The sequence below is a fragment of the Triticum dicoccoides genome, chromosome 5A (assembly GCF_002162155.2).
Source record: "Triticum dicoccoides isolate Atlit2015 ecotype Zavitan chromosome 5A, WEW_v2.0, whole genome shotgun sequence".
Taxonomy (NCBI): domain Eukaryota; kingdom Viridiplantae; phylum Streptophyta; class Magnoliopsida; order Poales; family Poaceae; genus Triticum; species Triticum dicoccoides.
The window spans coordinates 113,654,622-113,680,618 of record NC_041388.1 but is presented as its reverse complement, the minus strand read 5'-3'; the positions used below and the strand labels follow the sequence as shown (position 1 = coordinate 113,680,618).

The 25,997-nt window shown below is 41.4% G+C and overlaps 3 protein-coding genes across 38 annotated transcripts; 1 reads left to right on the top strand and 2 right to left on the bottom strand.

Moving 5' to 3' along the window:
• Positions 1-3,439: 3,439 nt before the first annotated feature.
• Positions 3,440-10,338, bottom strand: LOC119299878 (probable NOT transcription complex subunit VIP2). Of its 36 annotated transcripts, XR_005146327.1 has the most exons (10): positions 9,724-10,338; positions 9,452-9,582; positions 8,799-8,957; positions 6,878-8,666; positions 6,496-6,502; positions 6,340-6,404; positions 6,221-6,271; positions 5,140-5,500; positions 4,615-4,945; positions 3,440-3,841 (listed from the first exon to the last, which is right to left on the bottom strand). XR_005146327.1 is itself a non-coding variant. In XM_037577008.1 (3 exons), the coding sequence occupies exons 1-3, from the start codon at positions 5,131-5,133 to the stop codon at positions 3,600-3,602; spliced, it is 591 nt and encodes a 196-aa protein (XP_037432905.1). In that variant the 5' UTR covers positions 5,134-6,271; the 3' UTR covers positions 3,440-3,599. The 36 variants fall into 36 exon arrangements, 1 of the variants encoding a protein (XP_037432905.1); XR_005146330.1 differs by lacking the exon at positions 6,221-6,271 and having other exon boundaries at positions 6,335-6,404; XR_005146328.1 differs by lacking the exon at positions 6,221-6,271 and having other exon boundaries at positions 5,140-5,303; positions 6,335-6,404.
• A 1,600-nt stretch (positions 10,339-11,938) lies between these two features.
• LOC119299876 (diaminopimelate epimerase, chloroplastic-like) lies at positions 11,939-20,438 on the top strand. The gene is made up of 10 exons (XM_037577007.1): positions 11,939-12,250; positions 12,416-12,583; positions 14,452-14,522; positions 14,756-14,813; positions 16,319-16,498; positions 17,195-17,279; positions 17,357-17,416; positions 17,672-17,745; positions 17,824-17,940; positions 20,040-20,438. The coding sequence occupies exons 1-9, from the start codon at positions 12,002-12,004 to the stop codon at positions 17,938-17,940; spliced, it is 1,062 nt and encodes a 353-aa protein (XP_037432904.1). The 5' UTR covers positions 11,939-12,001; the 3' UTR covers positions 20,040-20,438.
• Positions 20,439-22,765: 2,327 nt separating this feature from the next.
• On the bottom strand, positions 22,766-24,208 carry LOC119299873 (myb-related protein MYBAS2-like). Its single transcript, XM_037577005.1, has 3 exons — positions 23,817-24,208; positions 23,561-23,690; positions 22,766-23,469 (listed from the first exon to the last, which is right to left on the bottom strand). The coding sequence occupies exons 1-3, from the start codon at positions 23,935-23,937 to the stop codon at positions 23,007-23,009; spliced, it is 714 nt and encodes a 237-aa protein (XP_037432902.1). The 5' UTR covers positions 23,938-24,208; the 3' UTR covers positions 22,766-23,006.
• Positions 24,209-25,997: the final 1,789 nt, after the last annotated feature.

Below are 25,997 nucleotides of genomic sequence, written 5' to 3'. Positions count from 1 at the left end.
CGAGCTAGTCAACTAGAGGCTCACTAGGGACACATTGTGGTCTATGTATTCACACATGTATTACGATTTTCGGATAATACAATTATAGCATGAATAATAGACAATTATCATGAATAAGAAAATATAATAATCATTTTATTATTGCCTCTAGGACATATTTCCAACAGTATCGACCGATGGATTCATATGGAAAATAAATCTACAAGTGGTAGGTATTACAGACAACAATAAACCATGACAAACAATAGAAAAAATACCTTACTTACCATGTTGCACGATAATATATGTTGTTGTCTATCCCATGCCAGCTATCAAACAAAGTTGCCAACTTCTGAATAGTTTCCTTATCGCAAAAACTTTTGATCTCGTGTTGAATCCCACAGCATGGACTGAGTAAAAAAATACTATTTAAAAACATGTTCATACTAATGATGTTGAATGAATAATTATGATAACTTACACAAAATTGTAGATCCATGTAGTGTATTGGATGGTCTGTGAACAATACTCCCTCGTCACATGCCAGAATACGCACAGCAATGTTGAAAAATCATTGTCCATAGACTGCTTCATGTTAAGTATGCTTTGAATTTTTTTGAGACTTAAGCCCATTGGATGGGGTGTCGAGCTTCGGTCCCATTCTTTTTTGAGAATTGGATGGTAAGAATAACAACAGTGTATACTGGCACCTTATATATTGATAAATGATACTTACTGCAAACACTTGGCATCATCAATGGACATGATATAGTTGCAAAGGCCGACAAGCAATTCAAATTGATCTGTGGGCATGATGAGGATTGGGCTAGGACGTCTGTCTTTGACTCCATCCGGTGGATTATCCAGGAGCTCGAGATCAGATTTCGATACATTTTCTTTAATGTCTGGTTGATGGTATATCATCCTTTTAGCTTATTCAGTTCTGAATCGAGCAAAATGACAACTAATTTTCATCGAAAGTGCTTGATATCCTCCTGCAAGATATACAAAAAATCGATATAACATTATTCCAATAAAATAATGAGATAATGTATAAAAAGAAATACCTGGGTGAACTGATCTGTTAATACATCTGCTGTCCAATATTCCATAAATTTAGCATAAACAGTCCACAAGATGCGCTATAATATCATAAAAAATACTTTAGAATATCACACATCCGAATCAAATAAATAGACCATTTCGAAAAAAATAATTGTGTTCATTATACCCACATGGCTTGAATCAACTAATAGATACAGTGCGACATTTTACTATCAATATGTTATACTATATCATATTTTTATGTTGATGAGTACCAAAGAAAATAATTTTCAATTTGTGACAAGTGCTTACCCATCCGTTTGTTTTGCCTCTAGGAACTGTTCTACGACATTCCATTTTGTAACATTGAGATCAGACCACTCATGATCTTTATTAAACTCCGGACTTTGTTCTCCAAGTTTCAAACGCTTCTCAAGTCCTAGTAACTATTTTATATATGGAAAGTAGGTTAAGGCAAACAAACATATGTCAAGAGTACCAAAAAAGTATAGTAGTTGCCGTAACAGTAAGGTCACTCCGATTGATCCGAGAACCAAGCGAGTCCAATACTTGAATCTCATGTTTTTGGGCATTGACGACTGCCAGATACCAATGACTCCGCTCAATGTTAATCGGATAGCTGGTGTAAAAATCATATAAGTTGTAGTCGTAATTAGATATAAATTATAACAAATCATTATACACATGGATTAATTAAAAAATACATCATGATAAGCATGGATGATGAGGCGAGACTAACCATATCTTGTTGTACATAAGTATTAACATGATGTACGATGCGGCGATATTTTGATGGGTCTATGTCTCTTTCTCCATCTTCTTTTATCTGGCCAGAAACGAACATGCTAATAATATGTACCTTCCCACCCGCCCTGTCTCATAGATGGTCATGAGTCAGCATGCAATATATGTAAGCATTTATCACCTGCAATTCCACGTATGGATTATATCTATGTTTTACGCGATATTATATATTGTTTATATTAATAATCACAAATTTTATGCAATTGGTCTTACACCATCGTGTAAGAACACATCATCCTTCATAAGACATTGCAGATCGTCGTTTGATAACAAGACATCTACAATGACCACGAATATGGTTTTCTTGGGGGCAGACATGATTGATTCGATGACTATAATATCTTTAGGGGTATAAACATAGTCTATCGACATTATTATTATTATTATTATTATTATTATTATTATTATTATTATTATTATTATTATTATTATTATTATTATTATAGTGCCTGATCTAGTAGTACAGAGCTGATTCGGCTAACGCTACAAATCCGTACGGGACTGGGACACCTAATCGTGATTATTTCCAACAGAGGACGGAGCAGGGGCCGAGCCAGCACATAATTTCTGTACATTGCAACGGGAGAAAGAAATGTAACCAAACCCTTAGCCAATAAGCACGACTCAAGAAAAAGTATCACCGCTTATCCTCTTTCTCACCCTCATTAATGGTGGCGGTGTTTACTTGATCATAACGCCTTCGAATGTGCCCACGATAATTAGCTCGATCACCACATGGCACACTTGCCAAGCGCAAGGGAATGTTAAACACTTCAAAAAAATCGTCGAGTGTATGAGCGGGTCACCCTCCACGGGCTGCTTTTATCCTCTAAAATGAAATTAACCTTAATTCATTATCCCATGGAATAGTAATGCTAACCTTTTGTGATGCTTCGAATTAAGAAAGTGACCTTATCTCTCCTTCCTCCTATCATCTGTACCCCTTGCCATAAACCAGGAACAGATGATTATGTGACTTGTGATGGTTCATCTGTCTTTCTTTTGTGTGCATCTTTTCTGGATTGTACATATTCATATGATTCTATTACGGCTCAAATAATCAAAAAGGTATCATAGGAATGCCACCCATAAATTTCAATAATAGATTTCTTATGCTCCTAATTTTGCATGAATTTAATCATCTAATCCATACACATAGGACTTAAAACCTAAATGATAGTGCCATACTTCTGCACCTAAATTCACAAGTTAACTAACACCAGGATCAACGATAAGCTAAATGAGATCAAACTTGCATTACCGAGCAGTTCAGAGCTGGAGTGTACATTCCCTGATGCTTCTACCTTTTATCATGCTCAAACATGTGCATTCCAATGTACAGAGGACTCAATGGACGTGTGCTTATGGCAAAGGGGGCTTCAGGGCAGTGTGCAGGAGGCACGTGGATCCCTCAATGGCGACGTGCGACAACGACCGAGATAGATGCAGCAGCAGCATGAGAGAGATGCAGCAGCGGCGGCAAATTTATTGATGTACATGGTGATAAAAACACAAAACAATTACTGGTTCGTATTCATATTTAGGTCCATTTCAATCGGCAGACAGAACACATTTTTTTTGTATACAGAGATATTCCAAAAGGTTCAGTATTATATCGGAAAAGGGACACAGACAAAAGGAAAATATACATATTGAGCAGATTTTACAGCCAGACAAGCACCAGCAATAAAATTGATGCCTAATGAAAATGTTTTACAACCTTCATCAAAATCGCGCGCCCTGATTAAGAGTTAAGTCTTTTTACCAATCCACAGCGAGAGAACATCTGGCAACCACAAAATCCATAGGAAGAAACGATCAAGAGAACATCCAGTAAAAAGGATGGCTCGCATCTCTTGTCCCATTGGTGCAAAGAAGAGCAAGGGATTGGTTTTGGGGAGCAACTCACGGAAGTATATCTGCATTCCCGATTGGAGCAACTTAGGGAAGTATATCAGCATCAGCATCAACCCAATCGCTCCATCAGGCATACCTACAGCATTGCCCCGATTCAGATGCAAGCTTATATGCTGTAACACAAATTTGAAGAAACCCCTGAATAGAATAAAAGGTTCTACTCTTCACAAAAGAGCTGCATGATTTTCTAACCATACATATAAATCAACAAATATTTATTGTAATGGAATTTACTATCACATTTGCGCTACCACCATGTTCTTCGTCTTTGTCATCTTCAAACAGAGAGCAGAGCAACAGGCGCGGCTAGGAAATCAAAATAGGTACAGTAACGATCACTAAGAAAAGCAAGAACATATATATTCAATTTATGCCTGCAAAAGGAAGAATATCGATATGACAGAAATTCAGCAGTATAATATTATGTTGGACTTCAATGTTTAAGGTCAAAATTCTATAAGTTGGCTCTTATTTTACATAGATAAAAAATGTCTAATTATTCAGATAGTGTAGCTTAAAAAAAATGAATTCTATAGTACACTCCAGCACCACATGGTTCATTCATAGTTTATGAAGCACTAACATCAAGGCTACCTAGTGTGTTTCCCAAGAAAATCTCTCATCATACGGGATGTTCACTAAGTATTTCATATGCCCTTTTTTGGTAAGATAAAGTCAAGGGGTGAGGGAACAACTCAAAGCAGGAGATATGGTAAGTACACGCTGAACAGAGCACTAAAATAGCAATAGTTAAACATGCTATAAATAGTACTCGTATTTCAAGCTAAAACATGAAGCTTAACACAAATCTACTAAGTAATAAATTCAAGCTATGGTTACTTAAACTACCTTGCAGAATAAGGCCATGCATCATCCTGTTGGATCCTTGCACATTTAGTCTTCCACTTGCAGCATTGACCCTAAAATCGATGTGTGATGAGATAATCGGCACCGACAACCCACCAGAGCTTATATTTATTCCAATGTTACTTCTGCTCACAATGTTTGTAATACGTGGACCCAAAGCTGGGTTTCCAGGAACATAATTTCGATTACCACTGGTGCCCAAGTTTGAGGATAAACCTTGAATGGTACCACCCATATTCATTCCACTTCTAAATGCTTGACCTCCACCAACATTCATTACTCTACCACTGACACCTAAATGTGCATGAGGAATCTGCAAAAGAAACAATAATACCAAAACAGTAAAAATCATCATCCTCCACATGAAACCAAAGCAATAGTATGTTATAATTTATCAAGCCAACAAAATTGTTCCTTAGATTGCAAACCAATTAACATGCATGTTCATGATGTTGAACGTATATAAATAACAATGCCGCAAACCTCCACAAAGGTGGGCATTCGAACCTGAGAATGACAACAGGAAGGCTGTTTACAGCAAATCTCCCAGAAATGCTCCCTCTGGGTTGTTGGACCCCAGATGATGGAACGCTACTCTTCACAACATTCCTTTTTGCAAGTGATCCAGGAATATTTTGGAAGACTATAATTTCCATGAATGTTGTGCAGACCTGAAAATGCAGAAAATGATAAGAGATAAAAACGTTTAATCAAAAACAACCAAGGAAGAAAGCATCAAGTTATCAAGACAAATAATAACAAAAGATAGTAAACAAACAGAATTGGAAAGTGTATGTACACAGTGAACCAATGGTAGTCCAGTAGAAGGATAAGCAAGTACATTCAGCAAAACGGACATTGTTGACAACTGAAAAGCAAGTCAACACTCAAGGTCAAACAAATTAAATTACTCATAAATATTTAAACCAGACAAATTAAATTGAACTCTCTCTCTCTCTCTCTCTCTCTCTCTCAATTCAGGGCATTTCATTAATATATGTTGCTCCTTTCAGTTCAGGGCCTTCCTTTTCTTGTGCCAGCACACATGCCACCTAAGTCGATATGGCTGAAATACGTGCCATCACACATGCCGCCTACATAGAAATGGCTGAAACACCATTCTAAGGAATACATTACACATAAGCTTGATGGCAGAACTACTCCCAATGTAAAATATTTGTAAGCCTAATTGAGAACTATGTCAGAAAATAAAATAAAATAAAATTGTCACTATTGTATTATTATTATAAAACAAAAGTATCACTCGTGTTCTTGGTAAACACGGTGAGATGTAAATAGTCAATGAGATTATTAGAAGTGATAAAAATGGAAATGCATAAGAAGTGCAACATATTAACAAAAAATTTAGAGCAAGGACTGACATGACGATAGGAAAAATGAATCAATGAGGTTATTAGAAGTGATAAAAAAAGAAATGCACAAGCAATGCAAAATACTAAAAAGAATTCTAGAAGGTTTCACATGACTATGGGCAAATGATTTTTGCTTTCAGCGAATTTATGGAGACAACACGTGGCTCTGAGCTTGGCAACCTAGCATGTACTGAATATATCTCTGAATGACTTACTGCAAGTGTGTGTCATTAAAGTAACAAAAATTTTCTTCACAAGCTTGATTCCTGATAAACAAGGGCCAATTCATTAGACTTATGGATAGAAAATAGACCAAGTTGATGCAACACCTTACATATTACAACACCGCTGCCACTGCAATTCAGGCAACTCCTTGTGTGCAGCCTTGTTCTTCTGTATCTACAACAAGTTTATTTGGTCCACAAATTGTTTGGCCGAATGCACTTATCAACACATAGGCAAGCTAGAAATCTTCGTATAGGGGGGATACCTTCTTCCTACATGAGATTAAAAAAAATGTACATCAGACTTCAAAGCAAAACGATCCTCGGCCATCGAGGGAATCAAATTTCAGAGGACCACCAGGGGCCCCATCTTGTTGTGACTGGTAGTGAGGAGCAGCCTCAGAGTAGCGTCATGTATCATAAAAATCATGCTTGGAGTGAAAACAAACAAACTTGCATCATAATCTGCTACCAACTGTACACTGCATGTTACCTACAAAGTAAACTGAAAGAAAAGTATTTCTTGTTTGAGAACCGAAGAGACATGCACGCATATCATGGTATGAAAAGATAATAGAGTTGCAATCTGATGCAATCATCAAGACAGGTTTGAGTGTCGTGAGGATGGAGTCAGAGCTCCACGGCCACCTGAAGCGAAGAAGTGCAGTCGTATTGGATTTAACAAGAGCCGGTCATCATCACCATACAGCAAGAGATGCAAGCAATTGGTCGCCGGACCCATGCAGTCCCGACCATACATGCGATCGCAAACCTCGCAACATTAAGATCAGAACACAAAATTTGAATCAATTTGGTCCTCTTCTCCTGAGAGAATGAATGAATGAGCTTACCACATCTGAATCTGTTGTTGCCGCTGCAAGTCAGGCTTATAGCGATAGAACTTGCAGCCCCTGCTAAACAAGAATGACAACCCCTTCCACTCTGAACCCATTGCACAAATCACAATTACACCCCACTCTATGAACACATTTAATTTGCATTCTGAGGTGCCAGATGATGCCGACGACAAAGGGGTTGTGGCCGTAGATGATGAAGCAGAGGTCGGCGCTGACGAAGTCCATGAAGGCGCCGAAGATGGCCACTGGGTCCTGCCCTGCCATGTTGGCATCGCCGGGGAAGCCAGGAACGCATGGTTGGCTCTCATTAAATCAGAAACATTGTGTCAGTTATAAAATCCATGCAAAACATTACTTGATGATTTATTGACCAACATGAGAGCTAAAACTAAGTTCAAGTGGCATCTATTCAAAAAATAATGTTCAGTATTGATCATGAATTGTTAAGCAAAAAGTAAGGAGAGCATGACAATGTTAATAAACAGCGACAGCGAACACACACACGCATGCTCAACAGCGTCAGGAAGCACACACATTAGCAGGAAGCACACACAGCGGTAGGGCACATCACATACACATGCTGGGTACAAACGAACAATCTTAGTACACAAAAAATAGAGCAAGGATCAATAAGTTTGCTTTCTCAAGAAATAATTAGGGCTCACAGGAACTTCTCAACGTGCTTTTGTTGCACATTCTCTGATAAAATTTGCAGTGACCATTGCTCTGCTTTGAGACTACAGAAAGCAAACACAAAGCGAACAGAAAGTGAACATACTTGTTCCTCTCGATTCAGGGCACGCCCTAACGGCGCTCCTCACTGGCCACAACGCCGCCACGCCCTGCCGCTGGGTTATGCGATTGCCTCCGTGCCGTCGTCCCACGGGTCAGGGGGCACGCACTTTAGGATGAAATTGAGTATTATGGACTAAACTCTTGCCTGAACTGTAACAAGGAGCCCCAGAACCATGAACGATCAATCTAGATATTTATGTTACCTTCTAAAATCAAGGCCCTCGAGTTTCTTGAGAGCAGACTGTTTTTTAAAACCAAACCAGCACTCAGGTAGATAGAAACCATGCTATATGCATACCACCCTAGAACTACATCATTTTCTTGCATTTCTTCTAAAACTTCTCCAACAACATCTATCTTGTTCAATGCCGCATGGCTGGTCATTAGAAGGAAACATGTGAGGTTATCCGGCTTAATATTCTTCACCTTCATCTCCTAAAAAAGGCTACGGATATTCTAATGCTGGCCTAACTTCATGCAAAGGGACATCAAACTGTTGATGAGGCAGAGTACTGGCTGAGATGCCAAGTTCGTCCATCTTGCGATAAAGGTCTGGAAACTATCCAGTGTAAACCACCAATAACTGCGGTGTTGTGTATCAACAGATTTGATGAGCACCTTCGAAGAACACTTTAGGAGTAGAGATTACTCAAGTAACTATGATTTAGCAAAACTAGAAGGTTATCATCAGCATGTCCTGACCTGGTGCCAGTTTTGGAAGTTTCTGTAAATATTGGAAGATATAACTGACATGAAGCAACATCAGGTATTCCCGTAGTAGCAACCTGCAATTATAGAAGTTGCATCAGAACAAATAGAAACAACCTAGTATTATGACGTTGCATCACAATATGAAGAGTGCCATCCTTTCTGGAGCTACAGCAGTCCTGAATCATTTAGTACTATATCACAAATACCGCATGTTATCTGTCTTTTGAGTTCATCGTCAGTCTTCTTCAGAAAAACATCACAAGCCCAACAAAAGCTTCATCTTCCACCAAAAGAGCACTTGCACCGTTGCCTTGCTAAAATGCTTCAGATTTGTTAACTTGATTGCTGTAGATTACCACACTGAACTGAAATAAACCAAAATAGGACAGACAAAATTAATATTTCAGGCGTCAAGTTAATGATCATGAAGAATTAGCATCTCTTTGAAGATTGTCCAGAGTGGAGTCAAAACAGATTTTGTTCTAGATTGACACTAAACATAACAAACACTTTTTTAAAAGCGTAATCTCGATAGTGAGAAACATCAGAAAGGGCATTAGACGTGTACACATAGTCTTAGAAATATGTAACACCGGCAGTTCTCAAATTAGTCATTGCAGGAACTTTGCATTATCTGTTCACTGCGTCTACAATTCGACATGATTCATTAATTAAGTTGGCAGTTTTTAAAAGAGAATTGGCAGATGATTTTAACCTCCTACAACTTCTTGCTAATTGTCACCGACTAACAATCAAACAAAGACCTGCACGATGCTTAACCAATAGTAATTCAGCAAATTACAAGTTAACTGAAGCATCAAATTAATTGACAGATTCTTGCTCATGGTCAACGACTAACAATCAAAGTAAATTGCCAGCATATGGATGCAGAGGCAGTTGGTTGTGGCGCCTTGGACCTCCTGACCCTGGGGCAAGCGAGGTCTGAGTTGGTCCTCCAGCCGTCATACACAAAAGCTATGCGGAAATCACCTGTACACATGTGGTCCGACAGAATGAATGAATCTCCACGAATGAGACGAGCAAGTTAACCCTAAAATCAAATTCTTTGCCCAAAAAATCAATTTGACAAATCCAGCAATGGTAGCAGAGGGGGAGGGCTGGGCATCTTACTCGTGGACGTTGGTCTCAATGACTTGGCAGACGAAGAGGGAGATCATGGAGGTCTTGCCGGCCCCTGACTGGGCCTGGGCGATGACGCCGTGGACGGTGATGATTGGGATGACGGCGCGCTGCTGGATGGATACGCCCTTGACGACGGCTGGATCTGGAGGGGAGGTGACGGCGCACTGCTGGATGGACATGCCCTCGACGACGTCCGGATCTGGAGGGGAGGTGACGGCGCGTGCAGAGGCCACGCCCGTCGTGGTGCTGGTGGAGACTGCCGGGCGGCGGTGTCATAGGAGTGGCGGCGCATGGAGAGATGCAGCCGGCAAGGGCGTCCATGGCGTGGGGTGGTGCTACATCTCGTGGAGGAGACGGAGTCAGGGAGAGATGCGATGAATAGGAGGGGTTGGCCCCGAGGAGAGATGACCCGACGCGTTCGGTCGGGAGCCTGGTCAGCGTGAGCTGCTCCCTCCATCATCGCCGCCGTTTGGAGAGGGGGCGTGGCCGCAGCCGACGCATTCATCGGCCACGGCGAGGCAGACGAGCCCGACGACGGGATTTGATTCGGTGGGCGGCTGCGTCCTAGGGAGGGAGACGAGAGCGGGTTAGGGATAAGGCAGATGGGTCACTCGGGGTTTTTTTTGTGCGCGTGCGTGGGAAAGGATGATGTAAAAAAACCAAGGTGAAAGAGCGTGGTGGAAGAGAAGGACGAAAAAAAAACGGACGAAAGTGATGGAACAAAAATTAAACTCAGAACGCGACCTACCAACTGAGACATTAGAAGTGGAGATCAGCATGCATGACCTGGATAAAAAAATTCGGCCCACCGAATAAGCACCCCTCGCCCACTATATGGAAGGTACCTGGTGGCATAGAAGGTTAGCCCCCGTCGCGTTTCGTCTCCTCCACCACTAGGCTTAGCCAAGTCCGGTGAGCAATTTCTCGCTCCTCTCCGCATCATTTTCTCAAAAGTCCGGCAGATCGATGGCTTCGGATCCGGCCGCGACTGTGGGGGGCACATTGGGGGCGGGTGCGCCTCCGAGCAAGTGCGCCTACCGCCTGTCGTCGCCGCAACCTTGCGCACGACATGGAGGCCGGAAGCTCTAGCAACGTAGTGCCATGGAGCGACGAGGATGACAAGCGCAAGGCGATGCGAGACCGTGATCTCTCCCGAAGCAGCGGCGGGGGCCATGGCGTTACGATGTACTCAACAAACACAGCACGCCACACGTAGTGCGGACCTGCGAGACCATGGCGCCCTTCAAAAGGCCAAGGAGGTGGTGGTGACTAATGACCCGGATGCTAAGCATCGCTGGGAGAACGCCTGAAAGGAGCACATGCTCACGTGGGGCGCAGTGCACCTCCGTCTCGCAGGTCTACCTCAACATGGAGGACACCCGCATTGCAACGAGCTTGATCCATGAAGCCTAGGGTTAGGTTTTCGTTTATCTAGGGTATGGTTTGTAATTTGTATGAACTATGTTTGTTGTTCGTCTTTGTTTGTGAATTGTGTTAACGGACTACCGCGTGATCTCACTAAACAAATTCTCGCCTGAAGTAGGTCTTTGAATTATCCAGTACTATCATTTTACGTATCTATTCCGCCTGATGGATTTGCAATCCGAAAGTGGATTTACTATTTGGATTTTAGGGAATCTGCTAGTCTGCTAGGGACTATAAGAGCATGCTTGGATACATTTTAGTCCCATGACTAAAAGTAGTGGGACTAAAACTTGCTAGTCTCACCCATGCTTGGATCTAAGTACTAAAGAGACTAAAATCTAGTTATTGTGCATTTATTATCCTCCAAACCCTCCAATCCAGAACTAAGGAGAGAAATTAAATGAGGAGAGAGAGAGCTAATACATATTTTAGTAGGTTTCCCATGACTAAAAGATTTTAGCCTCAAGACTAGTCCTAGCCTCTCTTTAGTCAGGGGTGCTTGAAACTTTAGCCTCTAAAAGAAACTATTTTTAGTCAGACTAAAAATAGTCCCTTGTATCCAAGCACCCTCTAAACATACGGCATGGTAGGACGGGTCAACACTGGCCGGACAGCTCAAAATAAGAAAAAATAAATCCACCCGATGCGCAAAGGATCGTGCTCCGTCAAGAAAAAAAAGATTGGGACACGTTAGCCCAGATAACCCTCGCCCTCAATGACAGTGGGCCAACGTGTCACATGGAGCCCGCTTGCATAGAGCAGAAAGCTCCCCGTCATTAGCCGGCAGCGACGGCGACAGGGACCCTCCCCCAAACCCCTCCCCGCTCTCGCACTCGTAGCCATGTCGCCCGCCGCCGCCGCCGCCAGAGTCACATCCTTCGCTGCCAACTTCACCACCTCCACCGCCCCCTCCTCGGGCGGTCGCCTCCTCCGTCCGTTCTGTGGGAATCCGCGCCCCCGCCGCGCCGTCGCCTCGATGGCCGTGTCCGCTCCCAAGTCGCCAGCCGCCGCCTCGTTCCTCGAGCGCCGCGAGTCCGAGCGCGCGCTCCACTTCGTGAAGTACCAGGGCCTCGGCAACGACTTCATAATGGTGATGCTTTTCCCTCTCCCGTTTTTCTTTTCAAGCTACCACACGTCGTGAATACATTTGGGGGTGACATGCCGCTACCAATTCGTGCAATCCTTGCTGTTTTAGATTCTGTGCTGTGGCTAATTTTATTTATGTTATTTTGATGAATTCTGTTTGGGTTGGTAGGTCGACAACAGGGATTCGGCCGTACCGAAGGTGACACCGGAGGAGGCGGCGAAGCTATGCGACCGAAACTTTGGTATTGGTGCTGATGGCGTCATCTTCGTCCTGCCGGGGGTCAACGGCGCGGACTACACTATGAGGATATTCAACTCCGATGGCAGCGAGCCGGAGGTGAGCCGCTGTTTCATTACATCACTGAATAATGTTGGGCCATAGGAAATGAGTTATGGGTTATCCGGCATTATGTTCATATCAGTTATGACCATTCTCTGCTGTGACATCTTTGCCGACATGCATATAGTTTCGTGACATTGTCTGTAGAAGGGAAAATGTATGATGTAGCCGTACAACCTCCTGTGATGCTTGAAGTGTTGTCTGGGGAAAACTATAGCCTGCAAATCCAGTCTCTGTAGCTAGTTTTATAGTTCACATTTTCTGTATACTGATACATGTACTGTCAGTCTACTTACATAATACTCCCTCTGTAACTTAATGCAAGACATTTTTGCAGTTTAATTTAAACTGCAAAAACGTCTTACATTAAGGGTGTGTTTGGTTGAGGAACCAACTGTCATGGAATGGAATGGTTCCATTCCAGAGGAACGGGTCGGTTCCGTTCTTGTGTTTGGTACGAGTAAAAGGTAGAATGGAATGGTTCTGTTCTTGTGTTTGGTTCGGAAGCACGGAATGAAAGATGGAATAACAAAAATTGAAAATTTCGGCAGCATTTCATTTGTATTTTCGAGAAAAACAACATAACAATATATATTCACAAGCATGGTATATGTATTACATCACATAGAACACAATTTCATAAGATAGCAAGTTCATTCGCCAAAAAGTAAGGTTACATTCTGAACATTTGGCCCTCCTGAATCGAGGTTAGCACTCTCTTGGTCGAAATCAGGTGCAAATCCAGTTGCTGGGCGATCCTGAAAAGATGTAAAGATGTACAGTTGTTAACAAAATAGACTCCAGCACGCACATGCTAAGTTTTCTTCTTATTGTTCTTTAACTCCCTCCTTTTGCTTGATTGCTTCCATGTAGCTAGTTTGAACAGAATAGAACACCAAACTTCAATCAGAAAACTAACACAAGCCCCGCTGTGACCCGTTGCATGACTGCAGCTACGCAGCTACTCGCGGGCTGCACGTGCTCCTCTTCTTTCAAGCATCCCATCTTCGTCCCTTTGTGTGTTGCAGATCGACACAGAAATAGATACGTGAGCCGGTGACGACACAGATCCAGTGGCGGCGCATAACGAGACGAGGGGCAGGCGGCGTACCGGAGAGGGAGGGGCCAGACGAGGGGCGGTGGCGCACTAGACGGCGAGACGAGGGGGCGGTGTACCGGAGAGGGAGGGGCGAGACGAGGGGGCGGCGGCGCACCAGACGGCGAGACGAGGGGTCACGGGGGAGGAGAAAGAGAGAACGACCGGTTCCATGTAATTCCTTCGATTTGGAGGTATCACTTGGTTCCGGATCTCAGCTGAATATTCGGTTGGTGGGAATGAGCAGGTTCCATCCCAGCTGCGGACTAAACGCCAGAACGAGGGGTAGGAACGGGTCCGACCCGTTACGTTCCGCTTGGTACCTGGAACTAAACACACGCTAAGTCACAGTGGTTGTAGATCATAGAGTTGGTCGTCTAGAGTATGTTCATAATACTCTATCCAATATATTGAGGATCTATCTAGAATCATCAACAGTATACCATACATGTCCCTGCATAATATGCATGTTTTGCATATTTATCAAATTGTGAGCTTGATGGACTGTAAAGGTTTGGAAGTGCTATTATGTTTCAACCCTACTGTACAAAGCAGCATTTTAGTCATACACTTCACACCATGTCAATGAGCTGCCTTCCAGAGGGAATTAAAGTTGGCATATGTTTTTTTTTCTTCTAGTTGTTCACTTGTTCTGCGCCGTGTTTTTTTTATCTCAATTTTTGCTAAAAAATGTGTTCACTATGGATCTTATTGTTACCATGAATTGTTTCATATGTATTTTTCATCCATAATGTATTTTATATTTCAGATGTGTGGCAATGGAGTTCGTTGCTTTGCTCGCTTTATAGCGGAGGTTGAAAATCTACAGGGAACACATAGGTGCCAATTCATGCACGAACTTTTCAATATCCTTTGATAATTAAATTGGGAGTGAAATGGTAGGAAAGTTCCACCCGCAGATTTAATCTGTCTACCAGAATCTCAGTTTAGTATTCATATAGTTCTAATTGGATGGTATCCTGTTCTTTAAAGTGGGTACTGGTAATTTGGTACTCCTATATAGATAAACCATTATTTTAATTGCCCCCTAAAGTTACATTCTCATGTTTCAGCTTCAAAATCCATACTGGCGCTGGATTAATTATTCCTGAAATACAAGACGATGGAAAGGTAAATGCCATTTAGTTTGTTTAGTCATTTATTATTGTTGTCGCTAAATTTAGAAGGCATACACCACCATAGTTTTCCATTCATATTATTCAATCATGAGCAAGGTAAACTATTCGTTTTCATCTCCAGCAGCCTGCTATGGTTTGTTCCTGGCTCTGCAGTTGTTCAGGATTGTTTTAAGAGGAAAATATATTTTTCGTCCCTCAAGTTTACAAAAAGTAGACATTCAGTCCTTCAAGATTTTTTGGGCGACATTTAGTCCCTCGTGTCTCAAAACCTTGCAAATTTCATCCGAAACCAGACACAAAGGGCTGACTTGTCGTTGGTTTTGACTCAAATTGACTGCCACCTCATCTCTCTCTTCCTCTCTTCGTGGGATGCATCAGCAGGCTGGCTGAGCACGCGCTGCAGAAGCTCACACCACACGCGCTGCCAAGCCCGAGTACCCCGTCGCACAGCGTGTCGCACGGCTCCCGAGCACCGTCGCACCCGAGGATCCACGACAACAGAGCATCCCATTCTGGAAGAAGGTGAGGTTGCCTGACCGGGAACTCCTGGACCTTGGAGTGGCGTTGAGTGCGCCGTCCAGGTCCTAATTGCGGGTGCAACAGGAGGTCCCTGTCAGCGGGAGTCGCATGACCAGCAGTGCCCGCCCCACGCGGCCGCCGCTCAGCACTACTCCCCGAGCACGATCCCCGTGCGGATGGTGAGGAAGGAAGACGACAGAGGATACCGGCTCAGATCCGGCAGCGGTTGGCTGGATCTGGCGGCGCGGGGAGTCATTTGCGGGTGGGGAGCGAGGGCAGCGCGGGGGACTGCGGGTAATAGTGGCGGCGCTGGAAGGTTGTGTCCTCGCTGGCCAGTGGCAGAGGGAGGCGGCGGGGATGGACGGCTGTAGGAAGAAGTTAAGGGGGGAGAGAGAAAAATAATACCCCATCCAACGTGGCAAGTGGGTACAAAAAACCCGCGACATGTCAGCGGTTTTCCCCTCATTTATGGTTTTGGACGATTTGTGTCAGGTTTTGGAATACGAGGGACCAAATATAGCAGGAAAAAGACAAGGGACCAAATGTCTACCTTTTGTAAACCAAATGTCTACCTTTTGTAAACTTGAGGGACGAGAAACATACTTTTCTCTTGTTTTAAACCTGCCTTAGCTTCCATGCCTCTTGCAATTTGCTAATAGGACGAACTTTTATGCTAGCATTGTTGAGTAACTGGCAATAACTTTGCACAATTTTCAGTGTGCTTGCAAGAACAATGTCATGTAGCAAGCATTTCATAATGGTTGTTATAATCTTAATTATTTTCCAAGGTTTTGCAATTTTCTTGGACACTTTAAACCGTTGAATCCCCTGGCGTCTTTTCTTGCCCCCATTAGCCTCGAGAGTGTTCCCTTCCTACCAAATTTCAAAGCACCATCTTGTCTATATGTTTGTCTTCCAACTCTGAACTTATATTGTCGATAGTAATCACATATTCCAATATATTTATCTTGTTCCCAGGTTAAGGTTGATATGGGCGAACCCATTCTTTATGGACCAGATGTTCCCACAAAACTGCCATCCACCAAGAATGAAGCTGTTGTAAAAGCGGAATTGGCAATTGACGGGCTAGCATGGCATGTAACCTGTGTTAGTATGGGCAATCCTCATTGCATCACGTTTGGTTCAAAAGAGTTGAAGGTAACGGTTTGCGAATTGCCCGTTTACATGTTTTGAACTTTGCTTTATTCTGTCTATACGGATGAAAAAATGCCTGCCTTCCCTCAACAAATAGATTTGCAACTTCATTTCCTTTTCTTTCAAACTGCCTTTTGTCAAAGCTCAGAAATTTCTTTATGCCTACTGAATTTCATCTCTGCGTGTTCTACCTCCAGTTTTCTATGACCAAAAGGTCCTTGTAGCAAAGACATCGCCTAACAATTTATGTGGACTTCTGTTTTGTTTTGCCTCTGCAAGCTTTTCTGCCTTCTCTGTGTGCTTCTGATACAAAATGACGTAATTTTGATGAATGTCTTTTTGAGAAAAAAAAGTGAACCAGTGGGTTTTCTTTATGGAAACAATAGGGAGGGATCGGTTGTCTTTGCATTCCATTTTGTTCATTGCCAGTTGTCACCAAGTATTTTTTCTCTTCAATAAATTTGTGACAACACCTATGTTGTATGCCTTTGGACTGCAAGGAAAGTTTCTGTAAGATGCATATTGTTACTGCTCAATTCGAAGTCCATTTTTGCAGATATTGTAATGAATTGCCTCTACCACCTGTCTGTTGTAAATTTTGCTACAAATGAAGTGACTGCTATTTGCTAGCAAATCATATTTAGGTTAGCCTACCTGAGCTGTTCAGATGAGTTTATTATTTTCTTGGCTGGACCACAGGTTCTGCATGTTGATGATTTGAAGCTTAGTGATATTGGGCCCAAATTTGAGCATCATGAAATGTTTCCTGCTCGGACCAACACTGGTAACTTTTTATGCTGCTATATGCTTAATGTAAATGCCCTTGCATTTGTGTTTTATTAAGTAAGTTTCTTTCTGCAGAATTTGTGGAGGTCTTGTCTCGCTCACACCTCAAAATGCGAGTTTGGGAGCGGGGTGCTGGTATAACTGATATCCCCTTGATCTTCCTTCAATTTTATAGGACATGATTGTGCTTGAACATGAGAAATCCTTTCCCTCCCTGCATTATCTTTATATGTTATAAAAATGTTACACATCTTTTGGTCCTCCAAAACATTAACCCATAGTGTAAATAACTCCAATATCTGATGATTTTGAGTGAGATATCCTCTTATCTCCAGGCATTTCTTTCATGTAGTGGATATGACAAAATAAAATTTATGATCTGGACTGTAGGAGCAACTCTTGCTTGTGGGACTGGTGCTTGTGCCGTTGTTGTTGCAGCTGTTCTTGAGGGCCGAGCTGAACGGGTCTGTACCTTATTATTTTTTCTACACTTGTCAATTTTACCTTATTTGTTGATGTATATATTTTTTGTTGTGATACAGAAATGTGTAGTTGATTTGCCTGGTGGGCCATTGGAAATTGAGTGGAGGGAGGATAACAATCATGTTTACATGACTGGTCCTGCTGAGGCTGTCTTCTACGGATCTGTTGTACACTAGGTCAGCTTGCTGGCAGCTGCTCTATGAGGACTTAAGATTTAAGAAAATATTTAGAAGTTTATTATTCAAGTCATTATAATCAGCGTGCACAATATATATATTTCTTTGTTTTGTTAGGACCTTCTGAATGGCAAGGTTAGTTTAGTCTTTGTAGCGAGTCTTACTATTTTGAAGGTCATGCGTGTTGATTTAACCGAACTTTGTATTTCTGTTGTCTATTCTCCACTAATATGTGTTTGTTGAAAATGCATTCCTTGATCCTGACTGGGAAATATTATTAGGGCAACACAAACTGAAAGGGCAAGCCACAGATTTAACAGTTTTACCTGACAATACTAATGGAGTTAGGGATTACAGGAGAATGCCTAATCTGTAGCCTCCTGAAGGAATAAGCAATTACAGTAGCCTACTACTCCCTCACTGTTCTTGTGAAATAGTAGTAGGCTACTAGGTTGTTGTCATCAATGATTTCTCAATACAGTTGTTTACGGCCTTTTTTTAGAAAAAAAACTTAAATAAAGAAGAGCTAGCCCTGCTGTTAATAATTCTTTATTTAAGTATATCATCACTTGTTTATGAATATTAATTAAAACCAGGTCAATTTTCCATAGTTATTGTCTCATTGCTATCAGAGCCACTCAAAAGATCCCCCCGCCCGCTTGTTTTACTCTGGTTGGCCATGGTTTGTTCCTACGTGGGCACCACTTCAGCTTCTCTCCTGCCTTCATATCAGCATCAGATTTCTGCCCAAACTGATAAACTGTTTAGGAGAACATCAGTTCTGAAGTTTGTTGGTTCAAATTTTAACTAGAATTGAAACTGTCCAGAAAAATCTGAAAAATACAGAAAATGGTCCTCTGCTATGCCGGCACTGATACGGATACATATTTTATTCTCATTTTTAAAGTACAGGAATACGTTTTACTACTTTTTAAAATCACAAATAAATGTGCGTGGTTGCTAGGAACAGCAGATTACCTTGTTGTTCGCTCTTTTCCTAAGCATGCAGAAGCCTCCAAGCCTGAACAATGTAAATATTGTAACTTTGAATAATGAAAATTGAAAGGTTCAGCAGCACATCAGTACACCACTTTTGAGAGTTTAAAGCATCGATCTACACTCCAAGTTCCAAATCCATGTTTCCATCTAGCAACAGCTAACAACAAGTGTTAAACGATACCAAGACAGAGAGGAAGCAACAAGCCAACAACCAAACATAAAAATGTCCAATATACATAGCATAGGTGGCAGTTAAGAACTTCAGTTAAGAACAGTTCAGTACTTCAGTTCTAGACATAGATACATACACCACAGCTCAGTAAACATCCCTGTTTTCGAGGTCCTCTGACAGTTAAAATCCAGCCGAAACCTAGCAATAGTTTAGGAGAGAATCAGTTCTGAAGTTTTTGGTTCAAAATTTGGCTCAAAATTCAAACTGTCCTGAAAATATTCAGATAACGTTGAGAATCAAACATAATCCCCTGACACTACCATTAAAATTTCAGTTAGAACTGAGCAATAGTTTAAGAGAAAATAAATTCTCAAGTTTGTTGTGAGGTGCTGATGTGAAGATGAGAAAGGAGCTGAGGTGGCGGGCACGTAGGACAAAACCACGGTTAACCACAGTCAACAGGCAAGGAGGGTCTTCTCCGTGGTTTTGATGCTGGGGGTTGTCACTTAAACTTCACCAAGAGTTTGGGGGGTTGGCGTGTGGGGTAGGGGGTGGGGGAGGGTAATGTGGATCTATCTCTTGTTGATTTTTTTCTTCTTTTTATGCAAGTTTTAATTAGAATATCTTACTTGCCAACTGATTGATAGTTCTAATGCCATGCACAAGTTAGTACTTATTTAAGTGAGATGAAGATCTTTCTCTGACCCAATATTTATTTAATCTAGTATACGAATTTCATTATGTTACAAGTTAGTTATAATGCATGAACTGATTGATACTTCTAATGCCATGCGCAAGTTAGTAAGTGAAATGAAGATCTTTCTCTAAGCCATGATGCTATTGCACTATTTTGCCATAATTCATGAGTTCACATTATGCATGCAAAGTCTTACCAGACTTTTTTTATTGTACTTGCCAAACTTTTTAGGTGCTGGGGATGAAGATGGAAGGGTTACATAACTCAGAGCCTGAAAAAATGATTACAAGGTCTTTCAAAACACTTTCCTGGTACCAGTGTCCCTCCCTTCTTGATAATGACTGCTCACTGTGGGCAAAAACGAGGGAATGCTATGGGCAGAATTAGAGGCTTTCTTTTGAACCAATTTAGGTGTATTTTACATTTTAACCTTTTGTACTCCTTCAGTATCATGTTAGAACCCTGTGTTGGGTTATGGATCTGTCCTGTCTTCTTTCTTTGCTAATAAGCTTGGGCTGCCTATGCATAGCTTGAATATTGTTGTCTACAAATTTACCTTGATTTACTGCATAATGATTGGGCTTATCTGTTAATTGGTGAGATTTGGTATTATCAGGAAGTTTTTGTATATGATTGGGCTTCTGATTGCTGACATCATGGGCTATTAGTCATTGTTAATTCACAACTAGAATTGTATTTGTATGAAAGAATAAGTGTTACTTATCTTCAAGACATGTTGGATAGTAATCCATGTTTGCTAGTTAACATTTCTGGTATCCTGGAGCTATCATCTGATCAACTGTTTTGAACTTCACTGATTAAATGCAGTGCCATGTACCTGGTTCCTGCATATATGTAAAATATGTGAAAATAATTTCATCCAAACCAACTGCAACTATGTCCAGAAAGAAAGAAGAAATAACATCATACAAGTTGGTGAATTTGTTATTCTTGTTTGCATTTGATGTATTTTCACTTGAAGACAAGTGTGGGACTTTGGAGGTTTGGACCCGTTTGCTCCTCCCTGCTCGGAAAGCCTTTCCATGTATATGAATTTGCTTGAAGTGCCAGCCATGTGTTTTCTCATTTCTGTCTCAAGCACTATTATACTTAACATCACTCACGCATCATATCCTTGCACTCGTGTGCTCCTATTTTATTAGCCATGTGATCTTTCAGATTTAGCCCCTCGACATAAAATTTTGACATGTGATGGCCATGGATTCGTCAGAGAACTATTGAGCAAAACTGCAGAACACTTTGTTCAGGATTCATCCTGCCAAGGCTCTCTCCATTTTATGGCATTGGTGTTCTGTCTTGTTTCTTGTCCAAAGCACTTTTGTCTGCCTTATTTTGATCTTTATCATATTTTTAATTCACCCTGCTAAGTTACAACTATAAGTTTTTTAAGTTGCTGGGGGTCCACAGTCATCCTATCGCTATCAGCGCTACCCTCTTTTTGTTTTTTCTGGAGGCACCATACGACAATATTGGTTGGGTCCAGGTGGTTAAGCACTAGGGATTTTGTTCAATCGAAAGATAAATGAAGGGTCAGTTTCACTAAAGTAGAGGATACAAAGTTCTCTATACAGGCCACTTATAACCACCTTCTAATTCCCCTATCACCGTGTAATTTCTGCTTTCCTGCACGCATAACCTGCAAGATTGCTAGAAAATTGGTGCAAACCCAACTTAAATGAACTAGAATTCTAATGCTAATCGATCAATTCTTTTTTCTAAAGAAACCAAAGAATAAAAGATAGTCCACTTGCTTTTTTTTTAACTTTTCATCTTTTTGCAGGCTAGGCTATGGACATTGATAATTCTGTAGCCACGAGATGATGAGCCCATTGTAGAGCATTCTGTAAAAGAACTAGACAGCTTTTGCTTGCTTGCTGCTGTTTATGACGTGTTTCAGAAGTTTCCTATTTGTCCTGCTTAGATCAAAGATTTTCCCTCCATTTCAATCTTTTAAGGCCAATGCACACTTTTGTTAGGGTCAAATTTTATAAGCTTTAGCCAAGAGTTGGTCCATCAATCTGTATGTTTGGTCATGTAAAAACTAAGACAATGTAGTTACAAAATTAAAATAAAACTAAGACCATGTATACTTCTATGTTTGAAAATAGTTGTAAAGTACTCATATGCTGCGATGTAGATATATTTGTCGAAATGCATCTTAAAAAACATTAAAATTTGTGGGTCTTTTACTTAACGAAGGAAGTACCATCTCCCAGCACAACATTCATGAACTTTGCCTGCTGTAACTTTCATGTAGTAGCATATATGGTTACGCATTTATTTCCCGAACCACTGTTTCTAGGTAGAGGGTAGCCATCAGGGCCATCAATCTGCCAATCATCTGCTTTGCGTGCTTGTGTTGCATTATATGTCAGAGTTCACTATTTTGTCTTTCTTTTGTAACCATGATTCTGAAATCTTGTTCTCCAGCTGTATGACTTGTTCATATGCATGAAGGGTTAGGGGATAAAATTTTACTTGAAGAAACGCTTTCTCAATCTAGAGCCAGGTTTAAGAAATAATTCTAAATATAGACTTGGGAGTTTCTGTAAATTGAAAGCTCATTTTTAGTGGAATTATTTTGTGTTTCATTTGCTCTTCCAGATATTTGTTCTGTAATGTTTTGCCATAGTCTTTTGGCTGTTCGACCTCGTATTTTATCTTCAAGACGTCATGGACATGTGGCTCCTGACTCCTGATAGCTATGCCTTTTTTTCCTATCCCGTAACTTGAAAGTTGCCACTATGGAATAGTATCACAGCTAGATGGGGACACTAGTTCCAGTTGACTTCTCCCCAGTTAATGCAAAGCAATCTTCAGCGGTTTTACCATTGTTTGTACTATATTTTCAATTGAATCAGCATGATCTTCTCAGTTATAACATTTCTAGACCCAATCTGCAAGCATTTAAGTTGATATTACACCTGCTAATCATGTTTGCATTGGAAAAGTCTTACAGGAGATAGCTGATTATTGTGAATACAAAGTGGAAGTGTCCTTGCATTACATGTCTTGCACACTAGATGCTACATAGTAGATACATAAAACATGAGCACACTTGGAATGCTAGATAGATATAAATATTTTTTAGATCCATGCTAATGGTTCTTTCAACAAAAGCATTTCACTTCTGCTAGGTTGCAAGTAACTTAGTAATCTGATACAATATATATGGCTTCAATAACTGGGGCCAATTCCTTTACTGTAGCTAACTTGTGGGGCCATCTTTATCTCATCCATCTTCCAGCCTGCCTCAGGGCTGTAGTAATCCCACATCGGTGATGGCAGCAGAGGGCCAGAGGGGCTGCTGTATGAATTATCCTTCCCGTCATGAAAGTTGACCCCAGAGGGTGCCTCAATCTCCATCCATATCTGATCCATGAGGTATCCATCCATGTCAGCAGGCGTGCCCTTCAATATGCTTGTGATGCAGCTACTGCCACCATGAAGTTCCTGCTCGCCAATTCCCATGATCGATGGCGTCTGTGGCTGAATGGATTGGTATGTCACTGAGGATGAAGATGGTGAGGGTGACACGCTCCTCTTCCTCTCCTGTGCTTTCTTCCTCATATGTGTTCTCCAGTAGTTCTTGATCTCATTGTCGGTACGCCCTGGCAGCTTCCGTGCTATCCTGGACCACCTATTGAAGAGCCTCCAGATATATCATTCATACATCATAATAGCAGAGGAAAGCTATCACCCAATTACTTAGGTTGTTCTTTGAATCAAACCTGTTTCCCCACCGAGCATGGAGCTCGAGGATGAGGCGTTCTTCATGGGGAGTCATGCGCCCACGCTTTAGGCCAGGGTGGAGGTAGTTAACCCACCGGAGGCGACAGCTCTTTCCTGTGCGGTTGAGGCCTGCATGGAGATTACAGAGGTTGAAGCAAGAAGAAAGTTATTAGCAAAGGTGACATTTGTTGTTGCGACTTTGCGCAAAATACTTCAATATAGCTACCTAATTTTTGGATCCCCCACCCCTCAAACCTGATACTTTGGCAATGAAATCCCAACGGCGTTCACCGAACAAACGGACAGTGCATACCAGTTGCATGTCCTCCTGCTCTGTCCACGGCCCTTTGCGTGTCTCTTCTCTCACTGTCACCATATCAACTCAGGATATAACGACAGTACCCTAACGTTGTTCGCTCCTACCTTGTATCGGCTGGGAGCCTGTCTTCTTGCTCTTCTTCCTTTGAGTGCTTGTAGGCTCCAGTTTCAGGACGAGATCCTTGATGAACTCCAGTCTGTTTGGAAGAAGAAGAAGAATGAAGCTACTAGGGAGAGAAGGAAGCTGACCTTTGTTGCCTAAGGGTCTGATGACTTTTGCCTCTCATTTATAGGCGAGGGAGGGAGCTCTTGGCCTCTTGGGGGTCATGTGATCTGGTGGGTGTGATTTGGAGCTCCCATAAAGACCCTATATTCCATCATTTGGGCTGTCCTCAGATTCTAACTTATAAAGGTAGCTTTTCAATTGGCTCATGCTGCATAAGCTATATTGCAACTTCATAGTGTGCATATTATGAGGTCAGTTTATTTGGTTAGTGTGTGGATTTCATTGGTGCTAGCAGTATATGCCTTTTGGGGCTTACAAGGTACACACAAGTGCTGCTGCATTATACTAGTAAATTGGTTGTTAATAGTGGGCGTCGTTTCAAATTCACGAGCTTCATATTTCTTGTTTGCAACTATATACCTGAAAGGCTGAAACCTTTTAGCTTTGGTCGAGCTGTCCAGAAAAATAACTTATAAATTTAGTTGAATATCATATGCCCACCATAATTCATTATTGCGAGTGTTGATAACAAAATTCCCGTCACAACTGTTTAACTACCACCAATTAGGCAATTACTTCCTCCGTCCGGGTTTATTGCCTCTCCATTTAACTACATCAGTTAAACAAATTTTGACCATAAAAATTATACCGTGGGAAACCTCTTTCAAGTACAAATCTAATAGTATACTTTTTGTATCATACATCTCATATTATTTTAGTCAAATAGATGGTCAAAGTTTGAGCCAAAATACGAGGGGGCCCAATAAACCCAAACGGAGGAAGTACCAGTAATAGCTGACTGGACTGTACTCAGTACTGGCTAGTTAAAATTAAAACATTCGACTCTTGTTGGTGATAGCCATCTGGTATGTTTTTAAATTTCAAATAGAAACGCTGTTTCCCACATAAATAAGTCAGCAAGTATTTAGTGTTCATGCCACTACTGACTTGAAACCTCCACCAGGCTGCTAGCCAGAACTTCCTATTTCTAACTAATGTTAGACCTCTAACTTTGTACAAAACATGGTGATTCTGAAGGCGTAGCTGCTGCTTTCTTGATTCCTTTTCTTCTTCTTTGATGGGAATATGGGATGTGATTCTTTTGTGTTTTCACGAGAAAGAAAAGCTGTTGTGCTTATCAACCTTTTGGTGCTTTGATAGACCGCCATGCATAGAACTATAAGCAGTATTTTCTTTTTGTTGATTGATGTGAGAATTCTAGACCTATAATTACAATCAAACTGGATGGATATCCGATGCTCTTGAATCTTGACTTACTATTTTTTTTTCAACAAAGGGTTTGCAGATTCACCTGTGTTTGGCGGTGTGCATGTGTGAAAGTTCAGGAAACATGCTTTGGTTTAAATGACTACTTGTGTTATGTGTTTGCTGAGGCACACATGCACACTACATTTCCCTACATAGAGTTGAATCCTGGAAAGTACTAATGCATAATGGTCTGTGCTAAACAGGAAACTGTTGACTGCTGGGAGAAATAAACAGTAATCAGCATTCAACTGAAAACTGGCTGTTTTCCCCTTTTATCTGGCTGAAATGAATTACTTTAAATTGACTGGTGAGTATTAATTCTCCTCCCTTTTGATTGTCCGTAGTAATTTAGAATGAAAATTACTACTTACCTCTGTTCGAACTGCAAAAACGTCTTATATTTAGGAACAGAGGTAGTACTTCGCAGTGCACGAAACAGCCAGTGTATTCTACTAGAATTTTACCTCTTGCTTGTGATTGGAAATGGGAATCTTGGTGAAGTCTCTATCTGGTTTCCTTGGTTTTCTTTTTCTGTCCTCTTGATATGAAAAGCAGTATTGGCCTTTTTGTCAGCCATTATCATTGGCACAGAGGACACCATCCCACCTTTTTTGTCAGCCATT

What these genes read in the sequence shown, in the direction of transcription:
- LOC119299878 (XM_037577008.1), bottom strand. An exon ending in GCATGGCCTTATTCTGCAAG is followed by an intron (nt 3,842 to 4,614) that starts GTAGTTTAAGTA and finishes GCAATGCTGTAG; the next exon opens with GTATGCCTGATGGAGCGATT.
- LOC119299876 (XM_037577007.1), top strand. Translation starts at nt 12,002, where the DNA reads ATGTCGCCCGCCGCCGCCGCCGCCAGAGTCACATCCTTCGCTGCCAAC. An exon ending in TTGGTTCAAAAGAGTTGAAG is followed by an intron (nt 16,499 to 17,194) that starts GTAACGGTTTGC and finishes GCTGGACCACAG; the next exon opens with GTTCTGCATGTTGATGATTT. An exon ending in AGTTTGGGAGCGGGGTGCTG is followed by an intron (nt 17,417 to 17,671) that starts GTATAACTGATA and finishes TCTGGACTGTAG; the next exon opens with GAGCAACTCTTGCTTGTGGG.
- LOC119299873 (XM_037577005.1), bottom strand. Translation starts at nt 23,937, where the DNA reads ATGGTGACAGTGAGAGAAGAGACACGCAAAGGGCCGTGGACAGAGCAG. An exon ending in TTTCATTGCCAAAGTATCAG is followed by an intron (nt 23,691 to 23,816) that starts GTTTGAGGGGTG and finishes ATCTCCATGCAG; the next exon opens with GCCTCAACCGCACAGGAAAG. An exon ending in CATGCTCGGTGGGGAAACAG is followed by an intron (nt 23,470 to 23,560) that starts GTTTGATTCAAA and finishes GCTCTTCAATAG; the next exon opens with GTGGTCCAGGATAGCACGGA.